This window comes from Gymnoscopelus braueri (assembly GCF_963280865.1).
Source record: "Gymnoscopelus braueri genome assembly, chromosome: 4".
Taxonomy (NCBI): domain Eukaryota; kingdom Metazoa; phylum Chordata; class Actinopteri; order Myctophiformes; family Myctophidae; genus Gymnoscopelus; species Gymnoscopelus braueri.
Genome location: NC_137605.1, coordinates 10,001,196 through 10,026,074, shown reverse-complemented (window position 1 = coordinate 10,026,074; position 24,879 = coordinate 10,001,196). Strand labels below are relative to the sequence as shown.

At 41.6% G+C, this 24,879-nt stretch overlaps 1 protein-coding gene across 2 annotated transcripts in view; it reads right to left on the bottom strand.

Moving 5' to 3' along the window:
* Nucleotides 1-22,537, bottom strand: part of tars2 (threonyl-tRNA synthetase 2, mitochondrial) — a 41,689-nt gene extending 19,152 nt beyond the window's left edge. The window contains exons 1-13 of one of the 2 annotated variants that reach the window (XM_080427571.1): nucleotides 22,364-22,537; nucleotides 20,958-21,139; nucleotides 18,765-18,879; nucleotides 16,742-16,863; nucleotides 13,808-13,916; nucleotides 13,371-13,435; nucleotides 11,544-11,622; nucleotides 10,668-10,814; nucleotides 10,229-10,327; nucleotides 7,761-7,930; nucleotides 7,457-7,619; nucleotides 4,761-4,898; nucleotides 3,841-3,918 (exon numbers count right to left, since the gene is read on the bottom strand). In XM_080427571.1, the coding sequence (XP_080283697.1) occupies nucleotides 3,841-3,918; nucleotides 4,761-4,898; nucleotides 7,457-7,619; nucleotides 7,761-7,930; nucleotides 10,229-10,327; nucleotides 10,668-10,814; nucleotides 11,544-11,622; nucleotides 13,371-13,435; nucleotides 13,808-13,916; nucleotides 16,742-16,863; nucleotides 18,765-18,879; nucleotides 20,958-21,139; nucleotides 22,364-22,453 (1,557 nt within the window). In that variant the 5' untranslated portion in view covers nucleotides 22,454-22,537. The remainder of the gene's footprint in view (nucleotides 1-3,840; nucleotides 3,919-4,760; nucleotides 4,899-7,456; nucleotides 7,620-7,760; nucleotides 7,931-10,228; nucleotides 10,328-10,667; nucleotides 10,815-11,543; nucleotides 11,623-13,370; nucleotides 13,436-13,807; nucleotides 13,917-16,741; nucleotides 16,864-18,764; nucleotides 18,880-20,957; nucleotides 21,140-22,363) is intronic. The other variant, XM_080427572.1, reaches the window with a different exon arrangement.
* Nucleotides 22,538-24,879: the final 2,342 nt, after the last annotated feature.

The following is a 24,879-nucleotide window of genomic DNA, read 5'->3' as shown; positions in this document are numbered from 1 at the left end:
AAGTGGTTAAACTTTCTCCTACCGAGAACACAGAACCTATTTCTGTTGAGATCAGATAGGATATCGTTTCACCTTCCCCCTGATCTCCCTCACTTACGGGGTCCCCCAAGGGTCAATTATCATCAGTCTCATACTATTCTCACAAATCTTGCTGTCTACAGCAGACTGTGAGAACAACGAGCCTCAGTTCCTAGTTTGACTAATTACACAATTGCTAATTGCTACACTAATTACACAATCACAAAATTCACACAGCGATGAAATTACACCATAAAACAGCGATTTTACCTGGGCCGGGCAGTGGCGATATTGCAAGAGCAAATACCGCAAATACTTAGCAAAACGCTAAGATTTTATTGATAATATAACATTAATTAAAAAATATATACTAAATAGTATTTTTTTTCTTTCTTGAAAACCTTGACATTTTTGTTTTCATTTAGAACTGAAAAGTACACGTGTGAGCTTGAAGATAAGCCAAAATAATGTTCTCCCCAGAATAACAACGCTAGGGTTCATGTGGTTAAAGGCCAGACTAGACCTCCCAAACTTTCCTCAGATTTGATAGAACAGTGCTTCTCGAACCTTTTCATGTCAAGGACCCCCAAAATTGATCTGTATTTGGTCACTGTGAGCTTGTATATCTGCTATTTTTGAATAGCCAACTCATGGATAAAGTGGTTTAAAATGATTGTGACGCTGTATTAAACCCATTTTGGTCCTTGGACCCCACTTTGAGAACCACTGTTATAGAACAATGTTGAGAGCATTTAACAATCTTTACGTCTCAATATGACAGAGTTTTAGCTTGTCGGTGAATTTTTAACATCCATGTTTGCTGCCTCTTTTCATCTGATTTTAGCAACAGATCGAACTCTACGGATCATTTGATCTGGTCCTGGTCATGCCGACAGACACACGCCGCCTCCTCCCCATCTGGTGCTTTTGTTTTTGTGGTTTTTCTCTGAATAATTTCAATATAATAGAATTTCCTGTCTCCGAAAACGTATCGCTGTGATATGTCAGACGAGGCTCCGCTCTCCTGCCCTCCAGCCCCTCTTAACAGTAACAGTACATCCTCTCATTCACATTCTGATCAGCGCTTCCGCCAGGCCTGAGATCTGAACAGCTCCTTCTATCATCTCCATCTCCAACGTCTTTCAACACATTGTTGATGTTATTAGATCAGTGATTCTCAAAGTCTTATTTTATTTTAAGCCATTATTAACACATTGCATGCCAGTCGCGTAGATCTACGCGAACCTATTTAAAGCCGCAGCGTGCCAGTCGCGTAGATCTACGCGAACCGCCGATTCCCATGTTAAGTGCCCCAGGTGCACTTTCCGATTTTTTTTTATCCATTTCCGTTTCCGGTTTCCGGTCGGAAACGGAATTATTCGGGTTCCGGTTTTTTCGATCGTATCCGCTTCCTGTCTGGGATCCTGTTTAAAACTCGATTTTCTCTGGTTGTTGTTTTTCTCCTCGCTGATCACTGTTTACCGTTGGTCGGCTGTAGCTTCAAGATGGCGGCACGGATTTGGAAACTGTTTTCGCTGGTTGTTTCTCACGGATCCGCTGTGTGTTTAGAACCAAATGAACGCGCACTTTTAACTTATTTAGCGAGGTCTGTGGCGACATGAAAAAAACTAAAAAACAACAATAAAACGCTGGCACTGGTGAGTACATTATGAGATTAAACTCTGGCATGGAATGCGTTAAGACCGGGAACGCATACTGTGTCATTTTAGATTTCTTTGGCTATTTTTTAGCAGCTGCAAGCTGCTCTAGAAAGAGACAGAGACTTCGTCATCCGCGACCCCTATTTCATCCGCGACACCTATTTGTCATTGGCTGTCCTGGCTGTCCTTCACTACTTTAAGCCAATGGGGAGCATTGGGGACACTTCCCCGTTTAAGCCAATGGGGAGACGGCCCGTCGTCCGCAGTACCACCCCTTCCGCCCCCTCCCCTCCCTGAGGAAATCAAGGCTCCTCAGTCCTGAATGCGGACTACAGAGTTAGCTTAAATGCTAGCGTGCTTCCTCAGACCTAGTTGGACTATTAAGTTATTATTTGGCCTTATTACACGGCTTGGTTGAATGCTCGATTCTGATTGGTCAGTCATCGGTCATTATTTCTGGATAATGACCGATGATAATGACCGGTGAGACCGACGAGGAAACTGTGTAATCAGAGACTCAGAACACCTGCTCATAACAACCTGCGCTGCTTGGTTTTATGCTTTATCCAACATGACAGCCATGTAAACAACCAATTTCATTTACAACTAAACGTTGCTCTCAAGAATGTTTTTGAAAACATTTGAAGTGAGAAATAGACGATGCAATAACCGAAAAGTGATTCTATTTGATCCACTGCACTTCCTTGTTTATCGTGGCTCAACAACGGGGGAAATACCAAAACGCTCGCCCAAAACACAGTCGCCCCGGGGCAAATCCGGCGGTATTACAGGCAAATCGGCAGTATATAGAATGGGGGGCGAGTGTGTTTTGGGGCGAGTTTTTTTTATTTTGTCATTTGTTTTCCGAGGCGAACTTGTCCGCCCAGCCCAATACTTATGGAACACTTTCATTGCCGTAAGCAAGGAAATACTTTGTTTTGTTGTTACTTTTGGGTAAATTTATTTATGTATTTATTAAGTAGCCGTGTAATAAGCGGGATAATGCATGGGGAGGTAGTCATTATTGAAATTTAAAGCCCTTCAGGACGATTAACCTATCCCTTGCATGTTCACCGTTACTTTAATCTTCGCTATTGTTAGGAAGACCTGTGTGGTGTCTAAAAATGTTGCCACCACTTATATAAATAACATAATTAGCATTTAGTCGCACAGCTGCCAGGTTTGGCGAGAAACAAGCAGGTCTATGATAACAATCACACACACGCTGACAAGCCGCACACACACACACACACACACACAATACAGCATGCAGCTGCTAATAATATGACTGTCAAGTCATATTTATTCTTGTTTGAATATATTATATGTAAAAAAAAATACTCAAATCTTTGCTTCTGGGGGTCCCTGGAACAAAATATTTTGAGATGGAGGGTCCGCGGATTCATATTATGAATACATTTTTAATTTCTGTTTGCCTTTTAGGCTTCGTAATCAAAAATTGCAACGGGGCAAATGAATAATAACTTAAATATACAAAGAAATTACAGACATATTTAATAATTTTATACTTTCATAAAAGTGTAAAACTAGTGTTAATAGCTGATCTACAAGCTTACAACACGTCACTTTGTGCAATAATTGTGACAGGCCTAGTTAGGGGCCACCATAGAACGAGTTGGCAGCGCCAGTCTTCAATGTATGTCTAAGGTAAAGACGCCCTGGTGCGCTCCTCTGCTCAGCGCTGACCACCGCACTTCAGCTCTCCCGACGCCCGGCGTTTTTGGTGCAGCGCCCCCGGGGCGCTTCAAGATGGAAACTGGAAGCTTTTAGAGAGGAGCGCCTGTCATTTGATCCTCCTGATGTTACAGAATGTGACAAACCCCATAATTTACAACCCCATGTTGAATCATTACTACAACCACAAGAGGTCCATGTTTTTACATTGTTTCAGCTAAGCTGTTTGTGCAAATAACGCAGATGACAGGACATCCGTTTTTCCTGCTGGTCCGGGGGAATCAAACCGGGGAACCGTTCGGTTACAAACTCGCTCCTCTAACCTTTAGGCCTCGCTGCCCCAATGTGTGCGGATCAGAGCGCTTGTGAAGGAGGCTAAAAGTTCATTCTCTGAACCGATCAATTGTCAACGTCGCGACCCCAGGGTGCGCTTGCTGTTTGAGGCCTAAGCTCCGCCCCCACTGACCTTTGGCCCGTAGAAGGCTCCGTCTCCCGGATTCAACTCCCAGTGTTCTCCAAACGCCTGGAGACTCCTCTCCAACTGCTACTCAGAGAGAGAGAAAGAGAGACAGAGAGAGAGAGAGATGGGGGAGATAGAGAGGAAGAGAGAGAAGAATGAATCATTCATTCTGACAACACCACCTTCACACTGACCCCAATTCAATCAATCCCAGCTGGCCTGAGGGCACTTTAAAATACCCTATATGTGTGTGTGTGTGTGTGTGTGTGTGTGTGTGTGTGTGTGTGTGTGTGTGTGTGTGTGTGTGTGTGTGTGTGTGTGCGTGTGCGTGTGTGTGTTTTCCTTTAATGTTTCATGACTATATAAGGTCCCAATCTGTGATTAGTCAAACAGTGTGAAAGGAGTCCTCCACACTAGCCCTCTGTTTCCTAAACTATAAACACAGTATGTACACTTATGATGCTTTGGTATCATCACAGATTGAGGCTTTAAACCTTTGTTTTATGAAATATCCAAGACACTAAGTGTTTTACGGAAGATGCTTCTGAACATGTTATACTTGCTGGTTTGACCAGTTCAAATATATACAAATATTTGTAATATCTAATATTCCTGTAGGGCTTGACTTGACCAGCCACATGGGTCAGGGGTTATGCCTTGATTTATTCTTGGTATACATGGTATAACTATTAACAAGTATAAATCATCCTTTAGGAAAGAGAAAGACATGTTGGCACGCTATGGAATCCAAGAGAACTTTAACCACTTAAACCCCCAGCATCCTTATTTTGGGGTCAGGCTTTCGCAGGAAATAGCAGATGCTATTTTCTGCGAAAGCCTTCCCCACAATGACAGAAAAGAGCCCAGAGGAACTCCGCTCAACCATATGGGGTTTAAGTGGTTAATTTGTTTGTGTGTGTGTGTACCTGTTCGGCGCTGTCCCAGAGCTCCGGCTCTCCCAGACAGGGTGAAGGTCGGGTGGACAGCAGACAGTGGAAGGAGAAGCCAAATGTCTGGTAAACACTCCTCACAAAGTCCAGACAGCCAGACATCTCCTCCTCTAGCTGGACACACACACACACACACACACACACACACACACACACACACACACACACACCATTGTAAATAGCTAAAAAAAAACAGAGGACAAATGGCAGAGCTACAAACTCAACGCGCCACGCTGCGACACATTTCTATGTTTGTAGATCGACAATTTCTCGGTGAGTGACATCAGCAACACAACTAAGTATAAAATAGGGAAAACTCTAACCCCCAACCCCTAAACATGACTTTTACATGCATCATTCTAATCCTAACCTGCATCTTTACCTAATTATTACAAGGCTAACTCCCCTTATACTTGTATAGTATAGTAATTCAAGGACACACACACACAATTACTCATTGAATTGTATTCCTTTTGACAGTCTTATGTATGCACACATGTTGTGAATGTACTTTATTGAAATTCATGTCTCGATATGATTATGTGTGTTCCTGTCTGGCATCTTAAATAAACACCTTTGAAAGAGTTTATGTATTCATTTATTTTTCCTTTAAGCAAATATTTAACTCTCTCAGATGATTGAGTGCCCCCTAATGGACACAAGAATAATAACATGATTGTGGATGGACAGACACACACACACACACAGTGTAGTAGAGGTAAACACATCAGCGCTCATGTGATTCAATGCTAACAGGAGAACACAGGACAACTATTAGTGCTGGGGACTTTCCACGCTGGTCCAGGTGTGACAACCACAACATTAGTATTGCAATATATTAAACTACACAAAATTTTATGAATTACTTTTTAATTGACTATATCAGTAGCGTGTGTTCCCACATTTCCCAATACATAGGTCAATTCTATAAAAATAAAAATAAATCACAATTCTTTCAAAAATACCACAAGAAAATTGCAGATTAACAAGCTCAAAACGCACTACAATGCATAGGGATGTACGGATTATATATTGATGGTAAAAATTATTATAGTCTTAAAAATAATCAGCCTTAAGTTATGCTACAACACTATGGATGTATAAAATCACATTCTAATCACATTAGAACGTTTTATTATAGTATTTTCTTCCCAAACATTCTTTAATGCAAGATGAATTTCGATTAGACTTGCAGTAACGACTTTTGTTGATTTCATTTGACCATTTAAAATATTGCTGCTGTCGGGTGGAAACCATTATGTCCAAAAATGTTACTTTTCAGAATTCTAAATAAAAAGTAGCAAAAATAGCAGATCTGCAAGCTATGCGACGCGTTTCAAGCTTGTAGATCTACTATTTTTGCTACTTTTGCGTGACACCGCAGTCTGACAAGTAGGGCATTCATATACGGAAAAAACATCTCCCCGATGGCAACGATATAGAGTATAGTATTTTTTAAATGATTTTTAATTGTACCATTAACATGGATTGCACTTTATTGATCCCCAAGATATCCTCTTTTTTAGTTTTTATTATGATTAATGTTTGCAACACTTTCCTGATTAGTTCTACAGTGCTTCGACATTATATTATTCAACAACAAAAAACCTGTACATGTTGAAATATACGTATATGACCCTTACGGGTCCATTTGGTTCCATTTGTACACAGTCAAAGTGGGTATATTTTGACTCTGACAGTGTACAAATGGAAACAAATGGACCCTTAAGGGTCCATTTGGTTCCATTTGTACATCGTCAGAGTTATGGGGGTCTGTTGCCCTAATATGCATACAAAACGGGGGTCCTTGAAATTTAAGGGTTTGCGAACCACAGCTCTATTGTGTGTGTGTGTGTGTGTGTGTGTGTGTGTGCGCGCGCGCGCGCGCGCGCGCGCGCGTGCGCGCGTGTGTGTGTGTGTGTGTGTGTGTGTATATTTACTCAATGAGGATAACAAACGTTAATGTTATCAACTGTGGCTTCCGCACAGCATTGTGTGACGTGTGCACACCACTGGTCTAACATTAACTCTGTTCCGGTCCCTTTTTTTAACCCTCACTTATTCTTTATTACTAACTTACTATCACTACCTTATTTATTCAGGGGAGTTGAGCTGAGTGCCCTTTGTTCTGGCCACAGTAATTCCAGCCTTTTTATTAAAGAACGGAAACAGTGTTTTGTCGAGGCCTCTACGGAAGCGTTTCCCAACCTATGGGCCGGGGACCGCCGGTGGGCCGTGAGGATATTGCAAGGTTTTGTCCTAAAGTAAATATAAATAGTTGTAAATAGGTGTAGTTCCCAGACTCTATATAGCATTCAGAGATTGTGGAATAGTTGTCTGGCTATGCAAGCCTAGTGTACCAGAGAATGTACATGAATGTCTATTTTGATTATGCCTATACCTGCAGTACACTGACGACAGACAGACAGACAGACAGACAGAGACACGATTTGGTCCAATATGGTCTCTGTCATTGGGTCCAGAATCCCAGACTCCAGAAACTGTCTAACAATAAAAATGTTCTTTGGGGTTGGGCTCCCAGAGATAAAACAACATCTTATCAAATGGGGGTCCCTTGAAATGAAAAAGAATCACTGCACTGACACAATGGACGACAGCATGGTGTGTGTGTGTGTGTGTGTGTGTGTGTGTGTGTGTGTGTGTGTGTGTACCTGCTCTGGCATGCAGAAGATGTGGGCGTCGTCCTGACAGAACCTGCGGACCCGAGTGAGGCCACTCAGCGCCCCAGACAACTCGTTTCTGTGCAGAACTCCAAAGTCTGCCCAGCGGAGAGGAAGCTCCCTCCATGACCTCACATCCTGCTCAAACATCACACTACAGACACAGTCACACACACACACACACACACGCATCAAGAATTAGCAACAACTCATTTCAGGACGAATGGACCTGGACTGGTCATTACCAGGTCAAAATTCAAAAGTTGTGTGTGTGTGTGTGTGTGTGTGTGTGTACCAGTGTGCAGGACAGTTCATTGGTTTCAGAGCGTAGGTGTGACTGTCCTCGGTTGCCACGGTGAACATGTTGTCACAGTAATGCTCCCAGTGACCCGAACGCTCCCACAATGCCTTGCTGTACAAGGTCGGGGTCACGACCTCCTGGAAGCCCCGCCTCTTATATTCACTCTAGAAGAGGAGAAAGAGAGACTGATTGATTACATTCATTTGACAAATTAGAATACATTATATTAATAATAATTCATCCTGAATTATACCATCGGCAGGAAAAGAGAGAGACTGATAAAGCCTCATAGTATAATACAAATTTAAGTAAAACACAAATTTAATTACATGACTAAATCATACTATAAAATAATTAATTAAGCACTTGAACCCTTGTCCCTATTCAGGGATGAACATTGGCTGAAAATAGCCTATCCACAAGCTGGGTGGATATGAAATTGATCTTCCAATATTTTAGCTGTGCCAGTTTCATGTAATTTCTTCCCCCCCTTTTCTAAATAGTATTTCTCTTTTAATGGGCTTAAGTGTTTGACTAAACATACACCAGCTGCCTCCATGTTCTATCCATTACAACAATCCTCCCTACTGTACTGCAGAGATATGAGGATAAGAGCTGGACAGATGATAGGAGGGGGAAAAACACTTTGTAGGAAATGAAATGAAAGCAATGAGCTTAATATGTTCTGTTGTAGATGTAATCTGAGAGCACACTGCAGTTCATCTGAGGCTGACTGCAGTAATGTCCATGTTATTATGATTAACTGCACACATTGACTGCCAGAGTTTATTCATAATGTACTCACCCACTGCCAGGGTTTTCATTAATTTTTTTTATCGAAAAAAATGTGAATTATTTGTCAGTTAAATTAAATGTTTTAATTAATTTAATTAATTCGTTGTGAATAACGGAAAATTATACTCAAATTTGAGAAACCTTTTAGAAATTCAAAAACAAAATAATTTTTTTTTTTTAAAAGGGGAGAATTCTCCCCTTTGGCGGTAAACACCATTGACTGAAAAGGGGAGAATTCTCCCCTTTAACGGTGAGTGTGTTAAAGCATCACTAGGTAACTTTTTTTTTAATGCATAAAATGTAATTTTGTCTAATCTGCATGGTAGAGTATGTTAATACAATATAACTTATACCACTGTTTCGGGTTCCGGTCGCAAGGAAATATCTCCTTTTTTCCGTTTCCTACATTTAAAAATATATATCTCTGCTGTCCAGCAGAAACCAGCTAACTCCAAAGTGTTCATTCAAATGAAAAAAAGTGGAGTTAGGAGGTTTTGTTCATCATTGATAAGAACAGCTGAATGGACCTCCAAGCTCACAATGAGGTTGGAGGTCAAAAGGGGGTGGAGCCTGGAGTCTGCTGGTTTAGCAGACATTTTGAGGATCCAATGGAGTTAGCTGGTTTTGTCAGAAGCGCTTTTTAATGCTTTTCATTGATTAAATATTTTTTTTACCAACACACAGACGTAAAGGGTGTTCAATGGCCCTGATTTATGGGAAAAAAATGCAAAAGCGTCAAAATGGAGTTAGCTGGTTGCTGCCGGACAGCAGAGATATATTATTTCAAAACATAAAAAAATGGTTTACCAAAGAAATCAAAACGTTCCATCAATTAAAAAAAAATCCTAATTTTTTCAAATGTATTTCATAAATACAATGAAAAAAAATATATGATTTATTAGAAAAAAAAGTTTGAGAAGTAGAGAAAATCGCAGATCTACAAGCTCACAACACGGCGCAAAGCAACACGCTGTGAGCTTGTAGATCTGCCATTTTCACTAGTTTGGGTCACGAGCAAACGTCTAATTCATCTTTTGGGTCTTGGGCTAAAAAGGTTTGAGAACCACTGACATATATAAATCGGGGTGGTTGTGTTGTGTCTCCCTGCTCTTCTATTGAGACATTTAGATGGTGTCAAAGCTCATGTCTCACCTAGACACAGGATCTGACACGCATTTTGACCTGATGGTCAAGAAAGATTCAATTTATCCCCTGAGCAAGCAGGCAGGCTCTATTAGCTCTAAAATGCAGCACTTGCGCAGGAAACCAGGTTCAAATCCGGGGTAGAAGAGGAAAGTTACATAGTGCAGCTTTAAGCCCTAAGGTTACTCTCATGACCCAGGTTCTCTGGTAATATTTTTTACAATATCGCTCTGCAAAAAAATTGCCGATCTACAAGCTCACAATGCGTCGCAATGCAAGGCGTTGTGAGCTTGTAGATCGGCTATTTTTGCCGTCTTTGAGAATGTCTGCAAAAAATTAATAGTTTTAGGGGATGCTATGGCTGTGTGTGTGTGTGTGTGTGTGTGTGTGTGTGTGTGTGTGTGTGTGGGGGGGTGTGTGTTTGTGAGTGAGTGAGTGAGTGAGTGAGTGAGTGAGTGAGAGAGAGAGAGAGAGAGACCAACTGAACGACCATGTGTGTTCCTTGATAAAGTGTGTGTGTGTACCTTCATCAGGTCAGTCAGTGTGTTGTAAATATGAGCTCCTTTGGGCAGAAAGAAGCAACTTCCAGGACTGACGTCATTGAAGAAGAACAGACTCTGGTCCTAAAAACACAACACATCATAAACAACAATAAACAATAAAAACACACACAGTAAAATTATTTAACATACATGAATAATATATATATAAACATTGTAGAGGTATTCTGTGGCCTGCTGGCAGTGTGCATACAAAGTTTGGCGCTCAGCGGTCCAGCGTTTTGTGAGGTTAGCACCACACACACACACACACACACACACACACACACACACACACACACACACACACACACAAGGCTAGCTACTTGCAGAGCCACGCCATAAAAAAAGATGAAATATGGAGATACAAGGTTTCTGCCCGACAGCGACGCTATCTACTATGATGTCATTGTGACATAATTACCGTCCCAATGCGTCTGTGGTCTCTCCTCCTCGCCTCCTCCTTCTCCTCCTCCCACACCTTCCTCTCCCGCTCTCCTGGAAACGCCACGCCCAGCAACCGCATCAGACCCGACGTCTGCGGCTGATTGGCTAAGGTCACGGGAGACACCTGGACGGGAGATGATGAGACGGTTATTGTCTACCAATCAGACGCCACCAACAGTAGTAGACTCTGTGACGAAGACTATGATTGGCTGATTAGGCCCCTGGTGCCTGCCTGGTCAAAGGTTAAACTCCACTGAGTCGGTATGTCAAAAGCCTGTTAATATGGTTGAACCCAAAAATAATTGGTAGAAAATATTTTGGATTCTGTTACTATTGGGCATGCTAAATAGCATACTAAAAGTCTGAGAAAATCTAACTTCTGGAAAGGTGTCATTTTCAAGATGGCTGCCGGGAGCTTTAAATTGGTGTTACTGTTCAACCTAGAAATGTGTTTCTTTTAGTCTAACCCTAGGTTTTAGAGCTCAAGGTATGCGACAGAATCAGTGTAATTACTATCAGTTAATTGTTTATTGGCAAATTCAAGATGGCTTCCCAAGGTGATTCCCCGTTCTACTAAATTATGCAAAGACGGTTATGACAATTATGATAAAAATGTATAATAATAGTTAATAATAATAAAATACAATTATGCAATAATGTATGCCATTGACATTATTTATGAAATAAAAGTACAATATATAAAAAAATATAGAACATGGGGAAAAATGCTGGGAGTTGGTTTCTTGGCCTATAGAGCACCAAAGTCTTACATAACTGCCGCTAGAGGGCGCTATCCCCCTGGGTCACAGAATATTTCTTGGCCTACTGTCAGTGTGTGCACACACACACATACCTGTAACATTTTGAAGACCTTGATGAGGCCAGTGTGAGGAAGAAGAGGTCCATTACACACTCCTACACTGTCTCCACATCTGGAAAACACACACACACACACACACACACACACACACACACAAAGTAAGCATGACATGGCTCATAGAACACAGTGGCCCTCATTTATCAACGCGGTGCAGACCAAATAATGGGCGTACGGCGAGATCACCACAACTTTCGGCATTTATCAATATATCCTGACGTTGGTTTCAGCCTACGGTATGCTGAGATCTCACGTCTGGTCCATAGCAGTTGTTGACGATGGCTGCGCCCGTTTATTCCATTCTAGACCTGCGGAGCAGCATTGTCTGACTGTCTGACAGGCATCTGGACACATAATCCACTCCAAAATGTATATCTACACTAATAATCCCTGTGAAAATATAACATTTTATAAAGTAATTTAAACAAACTGCTTTAACAGTCATTCAGATAAGATTGCAGATCTGGCTGCATTGAAAATAGCAGATCTACAAGCTCACAAGCGTCACATCATGACGTTTGACATGTGAGCTTGTAGATCTGCCATTTTCAAAATATACGAGCGCTTTCCATGAGTCGGGACTCCCGACCATCTTTTCATGGACAGTGAGGTCTACAAACTTACAGTAGCTTGTTCTATGGTATGGAGTTATGTCATAGAGAGTTATGAAGGCTACAACCTGGCTGGGTTAAGGATATAAACCCAACATTCCAATCTCTTATTAACGTGGCAGCAAGGGATCACTGCACACCCGCCCGAGTCTCATGGGGAATAGCCTACATGACTGCTTTATTTTAATGTAACTCGAACGCGCACTGCTCTGTATGGGGTAAATAAATATACAAACGTATTCCATTCATGGCGATGTGATTGGTATCATAATATGTCATTCATGTAGGCTACAAGCCTACGTGACAAAGACTGTACCGTAACGGAAAAGACACAGTTGGGCGTGTGTGTGTGTGTGTGTGAGAGACAGAGAGAGGCGTGTGTGTGTGTGTGTGAGAGAGAGAGAGGGAGGCGTGTGCATGTGTGTGTGTGTGTGTGTGTGTGTGTGTGTGTGTGTGTGTGTGTGTGTGTGTGTGACTTGACAGGCAGCGAGGCGAGGCGGCGAAACTCTTTCTTATTGGCTTTCCATGCTTTGTTTGGTCGTATTCTGGTTCTTCATGTCGTAAAATCGGGGTGTTTCGAGAATATTTAAGGGCGTGTTATTTAAATGGCGCTCGTTTTTAGACGTGAGATTTATCAAAGCTCCGACCCGATGTACGCTAGGATTGGCTGTATAGGATTCGTTGATAAATGTGACTTCGACGTTGGTGTAGGGCCGCATTTATGGAAAAATATAAGCCGTTTTTTACGCTCCGTTGATAAATGAGCGCCAGTATGTCTGTGATGAACAGCATGTAGTGAGTGAGTGAGTGAGAGAGTGAGTGAGTGTCACTAAATAATATGCGTCACTACACACAAGGTTTCCACCTGACAGCGGTGACATGTTTTTAATTTGAGGTATTGTTAATGTGAGATGTGTGGTTGAAAAATTACTTATTTTCTATCAATTACACACCCCATGAAGCCTTGAATTCATGGAGATCTATTTGTGTTTGTCACATTCTGGGGCCAATAATTCGATGACGGGGTGGCTGGTCAACGGAGACTACATAATTTTTTTGGGTGAACTACTCCTTTAATATGAGATGTTGTTAACCTCTGCCACGGGATTCACGTGTGTGTGTGTGTGTGTGTGTGTGTGTGTGTGTGTGTGTGTGTGTGTGTGTGTGTGTGTGTGTGTGTGTGTGTACTTGCCTGTACACTGTCACATTGGGCCCGGTCATCTGCTCTTCAATGAGCTGCAGTCTCAGCTCGTTGCTCTACAGCAAAACAAACAGTCATCACACCCTGGACTGACACTCCATCAGTTTAACACAAACCAACAGAACCACAAAGATCATTCATCAGCTTAAACGTTAGAACGTTCCGTTCCCAATTTTGTCTGCTCATTTATTTTGGGTTTCATCACGTCAATTTCACTTGTTTATCCTAGTCTACACTGTATGAGTTTTATATTTCAGGACAGTGGTTCCCTAACTCACAACGCGTCGCTTCGCGCCGCGTTGTGAGCTTGTAGATCTGCTATTTTCACCATTTCTTAAACTTAAAAAATATATATATTTCTGGAAATTAAAGCAGACAGTCGTAGACAGTCGTAAAGTACAGAAGTGGGTCTTCTCATCGTCACTGACCTGGAACAGCTGTTGGACGTCCTGCCTCTGGAGCTCCAGGGTGGAGAGGACAGGTCTGAGAGACGCAGCCTCCTTACATCTGTCCTCCACCTCCACCAGAGACAAAGAGCTGTGTGGAGAGACAACAGGTTTGTTTTACGCAAGATCTCCTAGGGGGTTCAACTGGTTCATGTGAAAAACGTTCCGATCACACGCCGCCCCCCCTCCGTAGGGAACACATTGTGAACTTTTTTACAATAAGGTGCAAAATCTAGCTATCGATTGATTGCTAGATTTAGATTTGATTCAAGTTTCTATACCTATAACCAAACTAATAATGAAAATAAACAATTAACTTTCTGATAAGATACACGTTTACCAGTCCAAAACTGTTCAAATAAAAAATAGCAAAATTGCAGATACACAAGTTTTGAGATTGTAGATCTGCTACTTTTTATGTTTTTGTGTGACGCTGTAGTATGATCAAGTAGGGCGTTAATTTACAAAAAAACACAAAAAGTTAAAATATGGAGATAAGACGTTTCTGCCCGACAGCAATGATATACTAGTCCATACGCGGGGATTGAACTATATGCAGGCTTTCGGGTTATGCGCTCAATTCTGCATAGTTACACTTTTGATGATGAGTGCTGCTCATCATTTCATCCTGTGGTGTGGTGTGTGTGTGACAACCCGGCCATTTACGAGCCGGCACGGAAGCGTGTCAATGTGCGTGCTAGTGCTATGGACATGATATCGGCCCTCAGCTCATAAAAGGATGTCTGTGGACACGGCGGATAAATCAAACTCATTTGATTGTGAAGTGAAAAACTTCCTCACAGTCTTCATACTAACGGTCAATGCCTGTGTGTGTAAGTTCAGATGAATAACTCAACCCAAATATGCAGATCAGACGGACTGACAGAGGTTCCTTTATGTTATAAAGTAGGATATATTAAACATATATGAAAAGAACATTTAACACATTGATTGCCAAGAACGAGTTAACTCGTTTTTAGAAAAAAGAAAAAAAAGTTTTTTTTTTGTTTAAAAAATAATAATAATATTATTTGACCCAAAGACCAAGGAGATATGATTTTTCGAAGATCTAGACTCCCATCCACTTCCTTGTTAACTTAAAACTTAAAAAGTCTGTATCTCGGCTCCTGAGTACTTTTTTTTTTTTCAATGAAAAATCTCTGGCAATAAACTGCAAAAAATCTGAAATAATTCTGGCAGTCAATGTGTTAACTCTCTGAGGGCCAAAAACGAGTTATCCTGAGTTTTTTCTGAATGCCCTCAGTGCCAAAAACGAGTTATCCTGAGTTTTTTCTGAATGCCCTCAGTGCCAAAAACGAGTTATCCTGAGTTTTTTCTGAATGCCATCAGTGCCAAGAACGAGTTATGCCGAGTTTTTAATAAAAAAAAAATATATATATATTTTTTTTTTTTTTTTTTTTGGGAAAAGAATGTTCAGAACCCAATATATCGTGATCCAAAGATTTGCTGCTCCATTCAGTTCTTGTTTAACTTATTACTGAAAAGGGCTGTATCTTGGCTCCTGAGCACTTTTTTTTACTTAAAAAAATGCTGGCACAGCATGAACATATTTTTTTATTTCATTGGCACTGAGAGAGAGTTAACAAGTAAATACAAAAAAGAAAAAACAGAACTTTATTTTATTCATAGCCGTATTTATAACACGTCACAATGTGGCGCGTTGTGAGCTTGCAGATTATGGTATTTTTTAAAGTTTGTGAAAATCTCTTTTAAAACATTCGAACATTTCGGCCTGTAAAGACATGCCCAAAATAGTGTTTAAGGTACAGGTTCAAAACATCTGTCAGCAGCACATCGTTGCTGTTGGGCAGAAACCTTGTATCTCCATATTTCAACGTATGTTTTTTCCTAAATTTACGCCCTACTTTGTCATACTACAGTGTCACACAAAAGTAGCCGATACACAAGCTCACAACGGGTTGCATCGTGACACATTGTGAGCTTGTAGAAGAAGATCCAAGTGGGAACCAGTGGGAACCAATGAAAAGTATTAAAAAGAGCTTGTGACTAAATAACTACATTGTATCTATTTGGCACAAAGATGTTTTTTTTTTCTCCATTTCCTGAAAAGCAACAGTTTTGGAAATACAAGGTTTCCACGTGACAGCGACGATATAGAGACGTTAATGTTGTGTTATGGGCTCCATTCCAGGGGCCGTCCGTGTGGCAATAAAACAGTGATTGAGAGTTGTGGTTATTTTTTACAACCCTGCATTTTCATGCTTAGAAACCGCAATCGTTGAGTTCAACAGGAGGTTTGTTTACTGAAATCACAGTGTCATTATTTTGGATTTGATAGTAGAACATTAAATGTTTTTATTGCTGCTGCAATTAAAACTCCTTGCTAACCGTTTAAAAAGTCAACGCTTTCAGAGAGGAGTGTGGGGTGTTCATGAGGGGAACGGAGGAGCACTTAAGCCCTTCCAACCTGCCGTCCCTATACTTTATCATAGCAGATCTCACAAGCTGACAACGCATCACATCACCACCATGTTGTTGGGAGCTTGCAGATCTTCTATTTTCTGCTGGCAACACCCATAATATGAAGTATAAATCAGGCTTCGGTATGTGAGTTTCCAGACTGACACACACGTTTAGAAATTCAGATTTGAATCACATTTCAAACCACCTAGGAATGTGGTACAAATCTGATTCACTAAAATCTATTTCCATTTGTATTTTCTTTCTTTCTTCCTCCTTTTCTCTGCTGTTCAGGCCATAAATCCCTATGTACAGACATACACAAAGAATATGAAATACCCTTTTCCCTTCAGCCACTCAGGGATCAAACATCCCCCACAAAAACGAATAAAAGGCTTAATCTAAATACAAATATTAGACGTTAACATTATGAGCACACTGTGAACCTGTGAGCCACACTGATCACATGGTCACCTGTTCTCCAGCAGATGGTCACAGTAGAGACCCAACTCCGTCACTCCCTCTCTGCACAGCTCAGCACCCAGCGCCGCCTCCAGCACCCCTCCCAGCACGCACCCCGCCGTCCTCCACAACGCCTGGGAGGAAGAGAGCACAAACATCACCTTAAGTTCTCCTGTTTTACAGCCCAGGACCGACCTGGTACTAGTTCTGAATCAGTGATTCTGAACGCTGATGGGCCCGTGAGGATATTGCAAGTGGGCCTCCAAATAATTGGCAAAACACAAAGATTTGAATGCTAATATAACATTAATATTTTAAAGAATTAACGTTAACACAATGAGTGCCAAAAGGCTAATGTTACGTTTTTGCAAATACACCCGTAATACAAACGTAACATTAAATTATTTTTTTCTACAAGAGGGCGCTCTAACGCTACTTAGGAATGATCCTAGGACCCTTTAAAAAGGGAATGGATGGATGTGACGTCATCCCCAAAAAGCGGACGTGCATCCGCCCCAATGATGGGATCTTGAGAAAAAGGTATTTTTTGGTGTTCAAAACAAGCCGTTTTCAACGGGCGATCTCTCTGCAATGGCGGATGGCGGTAGAAATGTTATTGATCCAGTCGTTAGACGAGACCCTTGGCCATCGCCCGGACACAGTTTGTTTACATCCGGGTCTTCGTTGTGGCTTCTGCAGCTCTAAAAAGATCGCCAATAAACGGTAAAAAACGCTGGCACTGGCTGTACCCCGTTTTAAAAAACCTCTGGCGCTCAATGTGTTAAGTGTTCAGATGGACCACGAACACTTCCAAGATTTTCAAGTGGGCCCTGACCCAGAAAAGCCAGATTTCACCTCTGCCCTCCTGCAGCCTTGACCCGGAAATTGATCGCGTTGCAAGTTGTCATTTGCTTCTCAAGGAGCCAAGAGAGAGGAGGCTACGCAAGGTGCTTGGAGTGTGGATAAATCAAGTGTATCCTTTGTGTATTATTTTTGTCAGAAGGAGTGACGTAAGTCATATTGAAATCCGTTATTGGATACCGCACCCGACCGTCTCCTCGGGCTATGGGATGTAATGTATGTTGTACTATGGGAGATGGGATGCAAAAGTCTTAAGACAGGTTGAGCTGCTTGTATTTTAATTTAATGTAAACATGTTAATTTTAGAAGTTGATTGATGAATGGACAGAACTAAGGGTAATCTTTAACATTACACAGATTACAGAGAGAAGTATCACTGGCACTGCGTGTGTTGGTCTGTGCGTGTGCTAGAGTTCTCAACGGGCCTGAAAATTAAGGCTCGGCCCTAACTGGGCCCAACTGGGCCGGCCCGAGGCTTGGCCCGAACCCGACTATTACCATCATGTTAGGCCCGAAAGCCCGAAAAAAACCCGAGGGGAAATGGCTATATATGGAAAGCTCGCTCCTGCGTTCTTCAATTGATTTCTGAACGAACCTTACCACTGAATGTACACTATTGATGAAGGCTGGTGTAGACAGACTTTATTTGCCGTGGGTTTTTGTATTAAAAGGGCCCTTGACATGGATGCATCATATGCAGCAATTCCACTGGTTTAAACAATATTTACAGTAAAAACGACTAGCCCACTTGTCTAAAATTAAGGAAACACTCAGAAAACAGCCACAACTGTTCACATGATCATTTTGATCCATAAGGCCATTAAGACATTTAAAGGCTTAATATAATAACGAAAATGTCTTTTAACTCTCTCAGTGCCAATGAAATAAAAATATGTTTTCTAAACTGCCAGCAATTATTTATTTATTTTTCAAAGTAAAGAAAAAGTGCTTAGGAAGCGAGACACAGCCTTTTTCAGTTATAAGTTAAACAAAGAGTGGATGGAGCTGCACATCTTCAGATAATGATATCTTGGGTTCTGATTTTATTTTTATTTTTATTTTTTTATGTGTGTCGTCAGACCAACGGTACTTTGGAACAATGAGCTGTCGAAACGGATTATAAACTGAACTGCATATATTTCTATGTAGAGGTGAAATACAGTAGATGAAATACCTGTTTGCCCTCAGTTGTGTTGAAGTCCAGAAGCTGCAGTTCACAGTCTTCCTCTAGGGGGCGCAGGAGACCACACAGTTCGCCATTCACTCTGCTCACCAGTGCTCCTTTCACCCTGCAGGCCAGAGGTAGAATAACAATTGTGTTAAAACCTAAACCTACTATAAAATTATTTTCACAACAGGCTAAGGGATCTGTAGTCGCAGTCCCCACAGACTATGGGGTCTGTGGTTGTAGGATCTGTAGTCGCAGTCGCAGTCCCCACAGGCTATGGGGTCTGTGGTTGTAGGATCTGTAGCCGCAGTCCCCACAGACTATGGGGCAAGCCCCCAGAACCCAGTGGTTTCATTGAAGCCAAATGGACATGCTGGCCATTCATGGTACTGCAGCTTAGGGGCCTCAACATGAACGAGCGAAAACGGTTTCGACCAATGGGCTCGACTCACGAGCATGCGCACGGGGCTGCGCGCTTCTGTGACGCAAAACGCGTCACAGAAGTGACGCACTGGGGCCCAAAATAGGCCGCGCCCACCAAATTTCCAACCCGGAAGAAGGGGTGATTTAGGACTATGCGCTGGGTGAGCAACTCAATGCAAGTGGATGGGAGGAGATTTCGGGTGCCCTCTCTATTATTTTTAACTCTATGCTATGGGGTCTGTGGTCGTACGATCTGTAGTCGCAGTCCCCACAGGCTATGGGGTATGTGGTCATAGGATCTGTAGTCGCAGTCGCAGTCCCCACAGGCTATGGGGTCTGTTAAACTGCTGTAGGGTCCGCAAGGTTGCAAGGTAACAGGATAGGTGGGACATCTGGGCACCTCGATCTAAAATGGGCTATATGGTCCAAAAAAAAAAAAGTTTAGTATTGGGAAAATGTTTTTAAAGTAAAGTATACATGATTAGAACAGGGGTCTTCAACGTTCAAGGCCAAGGATCCCCTAGCTGAAAGAGAAATGAAGCAGGGACCCCCACTACATATTGTATAAAATTGTGTTGCAAGTTTAACTTTTTCATAGATTTCATGATGTTGGATTCATGTTAATGTGTATTTTAATTTTTAAACTGTCAATACTTAGAAACCTGACCTTTCACTCTGTACTTGGTGTGTTATTTTTTCACACCAAACCTCTTTGCCGAAAATAGACGATCTACAAGCTCACTGTAGATTGGCTATATTTGGTTAAAGTTCTCCTCAGAATAGGGATACTAGGGTTCAAGTGGTTAATGTAAAAAATAAATAAATCCTATCACAAACATTTGACGCCCCCCCCTGTAATTACTCTGAGGACCCCCTGTTGAAGACCACTGGATTAGAACATGCTTAAACATTTGACAATTAAGGTCTAATATTGCTACAATTACTACAAATTGCTGCAAAACCTGTATATCCAGTCGTTTTGGGCATAAACGAGAAATTTGAGTCTGATAATGTTTACCGTGCATGTTCACATCAATTATACTTTACATTACTTAAGAATTTTTTTCTAATATTTTTATTTTTAACATTTTGGACAAAATAGGCAATTTTACATCGAGGTGCCCAGATGTCCCTAGTGCCCACCTATCCTGTATCCATTTAAAAGAGTACTGTTACCCTTTAGCCTAAATATGTTTTTTAAATCAAATCAAGCAGTCAGAAGAGAAAAGGTACCATAGGTGGCTTTTATTTATTTTGATATGCATTTAACTATTTTGCTGTGCAAAATTGTATACATGTACGTTTTAATTAATTATTCATCTGTACTGTCTTTATTGTTAGAACATGCCTATAACAACCCAAAATCTAAATGATAAGGTAATTGCTAAATACGTGCGATAATCCGTTTAATGGTTTAAATAATCGCCCAATTAATCGATTATGGAACTAATCGTTAGTTGCAGCCTTATCTCTCAGCTGTCCTACTGTCTGTCTCTCCTAACCCGTCTCCCTCTCAGCTGTCCTACTGTCTGTCTCTCCTAACCGTCTGTCTCTCAGCTGTCTCCCTATCCTAACCCGTCTCCCTCTCAACTGTCCTACTGTCTGTCTCTCCTAACCCGTCTCCCTCTCAACTGTCCTACTGTCTGTCTCTCCTAACCAGTCTCCCTCTCAGCTGTCCTACTGTCCGTCTCCCCTAACCAGTCTCCCTCTCAGCTGTCCTACTGTCTGATTAATGAAAAAGATACAAAGAGATTGGACTGTGAGATCAGATCTCACCGTATGCTCTGTGCCACGAGAAGGGGCGTGGTCACACCAGCTCTGCCCTCTACCGTCCTGCCATCAGCCAATCGGATGCTGAGGGGTCTCTCTGTAGCTCCGCCTCTCGTCTTGTTGGCCCGTTTCTCCCTGAGAGACTCGAAGAGCCTCAGACGATCTGACACAACAGAGGACACCTGCAACTGGAGAGGAGAGGAGACAGATTTGGAGGGGAGTGGAGGATTGACAGAGATCTGTCAAAATAACATCATGAAAACGTCCCTGTTAGCCCCAGCCTCTTTATTGTGGGGAAAGCTTTCTCAGAAAATGGCAGATGGACAAGGTGTGAGCTTGTCGATCTGCTATTTTCAGCAAAAGCTTTCACCACAATAACAGAAAACACCCTAGTATAGAGTAAAAAACACACAACCTGGCATCCCTATTTTGGCCATGTCATTATAGGAGAAAATTGTGACTAGAGAAAACCACAAATTGTTAATCAACTAAACAGAGAGAGAGAGTTGGTACGAGGGGGCGGAGGGTCTGCATGTTTCCATCAATGTCCATCCGTGTGGACACGTCACATCCCATGATGTAGGTCTGTGTTACAACCCCAATGTTACCACACACACACACACACACACACACACACACGTTTCTCGAAATCCTGACCACACCAGGAACATTATTAATATTACAGCTATTAATTTTCACCTGGCTGCCATCCCATAATGCAACTGTCCGTCCTAAAACACCTATAATACACACAGAGACACACACAGTGTCCTGAAGCACCAGCATTATACTCTCTCTCTCTCTCTCTCACACACACACGTCTCTTTCTCCCCTCTCTCTCACACACACACACACGTCTCTTTCTCCTCTCTCTCTCTCTCTCACACACACATGTCTCTTTCTCCTCTCTCTCTCTCTCACACACACACACGTCTCTTTCTCCCCTCTCTCTCTCACACACACACACACACACCGTCTCTCTCTCACACACACACAGTCCTGAAGCACCAGCATTATACATTCTCTCTCTCACAGACACGTCTCTTTCTCCCCTCTCTCTCTCACACACACACTGTCTCTCTCTCTCTCTCTCACACACACACACAGTCCTGAAGGAAGCACTAGCATTATACAGTCTCTCACACAGATCACTCTCTCTCTGACACAAACACACCGTCTCTCTTTCTCCTCTCTCTCACACACACATAGTCCGTCTCTGATTGATCTCTCTCTCTCTCACACACACACACACACACACACGCACACACAGTCTCTGATCTCCCTCTCTCTCTCACACACACACAGTCTCTGATCTCTCTCTCTCACACACACTCACACACACACACACACACACACACACACACACACACACACAATAATAACAGCAGTTATGAAGATCCAGCATGAGTCACCTGGCTGTAGGCTCTGTGCACGCGCAGCAGCGTCCCGTGCGCTTTACATCTGAGCAGCGTCCTAAGCGGAGCCGCTGCCATGGCAACCATCCTATAATAACATTACTATTATCATTAATAATGGCATAACATCACATCAGTGTCTCCTTCACTGCGACGCGCCATGACACCGGAACCAACGACGACGACGTCACACCGACGCTGCCGACGGTCATTGGTCAGACTAGAGGGAAAGAGGCGGGACCTAACGCCCTGCGTGCGCGTTCTTGAGCGTCTGGGAGGCGTGCGCGTGCACATAGACACAGGAAGAGACGTCTGACTGCGTGGATGGATTGAGACTAGAGCAGTGGTGGAAAGTAACTAAGTACATTTACTTAAGTACTGTACTTAAGTACTTTTTGGGGGTATTTTTACTTTAGTGGATTATTTGCAATTTTCAGTACTTTTACTTCTACTCCACTACATCTGAGGCAAATATTGTACTTTTACTCCACTACAATTATTTGAACACTTTAGTTACTTTGCAGATAAAAAATATAAAACATACATTAACCACTTAGCCCGAATTTTATACATAAGCTATTTGAAAATAGCAGATCTACAAGCTCACAACGCGTTCGCGTCGCGATGCAACGCATTGTGAGCTTGTAGATCTGCTATTTTAAAACATTTTAGTACTTAGTATATTTTGATGTCAATACTTTTGTACTTTTACTCAAGTAACATTTTGAACACAGGCCTTTTGCTTGTATTTGTATATTGTGGTATTGCTACTTTTACTGAAGAAAAATATCTGAGTACTTCTTCCACCACTGAACTAGAGTCTGGGCATCAAAGCGGTGGCTCATGTCAAGGACCCCCAAATTAAAATGTATTTGGCGGGGGCCCCTTCTTAAAATATGTTGTGCCAGGGACCCCCATACAAGATTTTTCAAATTCTTTTTTTAAATAGCAGATCGACAAGCTCACAGCACGCATTGTGATGCGTTGAGCTTGTAGATCTGCTATAAAAAAAATTCAATGGCCAATGTATACATGGTTAAATGACCCCCCCGCCACCACCCCCATTATTAATACACACCCCAGGAAGCATTGACTTCATGGAGATTTTTATATTTGTCACATCCTGATCCAAATAGGCTCTATGCACAGCAGCCATATTATCACTTCCTTCCCAGGTGTTACCAATGATACTAATGAAGGCTCTGTTCCATTTAGTGTAGCACAGTGGTTTCCACGACCCCATAACTCTGAGTGTACAAGTGGAACCAATTGGACCCGTAAGTTCCATTTGTACACTCTCAGTTACACACCTGTAAGGGGCCATTTGGAAACCCATGAGGGTCCCTGGACCCCAACTGTAGACCCACTGGTGTAGCAGAGTGTTTCCAGTGAGTCAACATGCACAATATCAGCACCTTGACTCTGTTTGACCAGAATGGAACAGAGCCTTCATTAGTATCATTGGTAACACCTGTGAATGTCTTCATAATATGGCTGCTATGAATAGAGCCTATAGCAGGCCAAGGCAAAAAAAACCCATAGAAAATGCATTTATAAACTCCAAAACAACTCTCTGTGTAATCCAGGGAAGACTGCTACTGTGGAGGTAATAAGGGAATGTTTCAAATACAGTATTGCTCTTGTTAAGCTTAGTTGGCCTACTACTTACTTCAATTCATCAATTACTGGAATATTGGATCACATAAAAAGTAATTTTGGGAATTAACTATCCTTTTAAACTGATTTTAATGCTAAATTATATTAACTCATTTACTGGGGATCCCCCTGGAATCCACTCAAGGACTCCTGGGGTCCCCGGACCCCATTTTGAGGACCATTGCAATAAATACTAATAACAAAGCTACAATTATCTGCGATTAACAGTGGTGGAAGAAGTAGCAATACCAATGTGGAAATATCCTACTCTGTCACAAGTAAAAGTTATAAATTCTAAATGTTATACTCGAGTTAAAGTATTGTGCAGAATATCCAATTTCACAATTCTTAAAAACAAATATATATATTGGATAATGGGGGCTTTAGTGGTCATTATATGTTTTGTAGCCTATTAATCATCTCCAGTGGTGGAAAAATTACTCATTTTTTACTTAGGTAAAAGTACAAAGGTATTGACATCAAAATGTACTTTAAGTACCAAAAATATAAGTACTCATTATGCAGAATACCCATTCCAAGTTTTCAAATGTATTTTCAATATAAAAATATTTTGAAAATAGCTGATCTACAAGCTCAAGATGCTACACACTGTGATTTTGTAGATTTTCAAAATGGCCAAAATGCATATAGGGCTGAAGTGGTTAATGTATGTTTTGTAATAATCTAAATCTACAAAATAACCACTAACTTAAGTTTTCAAATAAATTTAGTGGAGTTGAAGTACAATATTTGGATCCGAGATGTAGTGGAGTAGAAGTAAAAGTATTGAAAATACTCAAGTAAAGTACAAATACCTCAAAACTGACCACTGATCATCTCAATCTGCAAAGTAACTA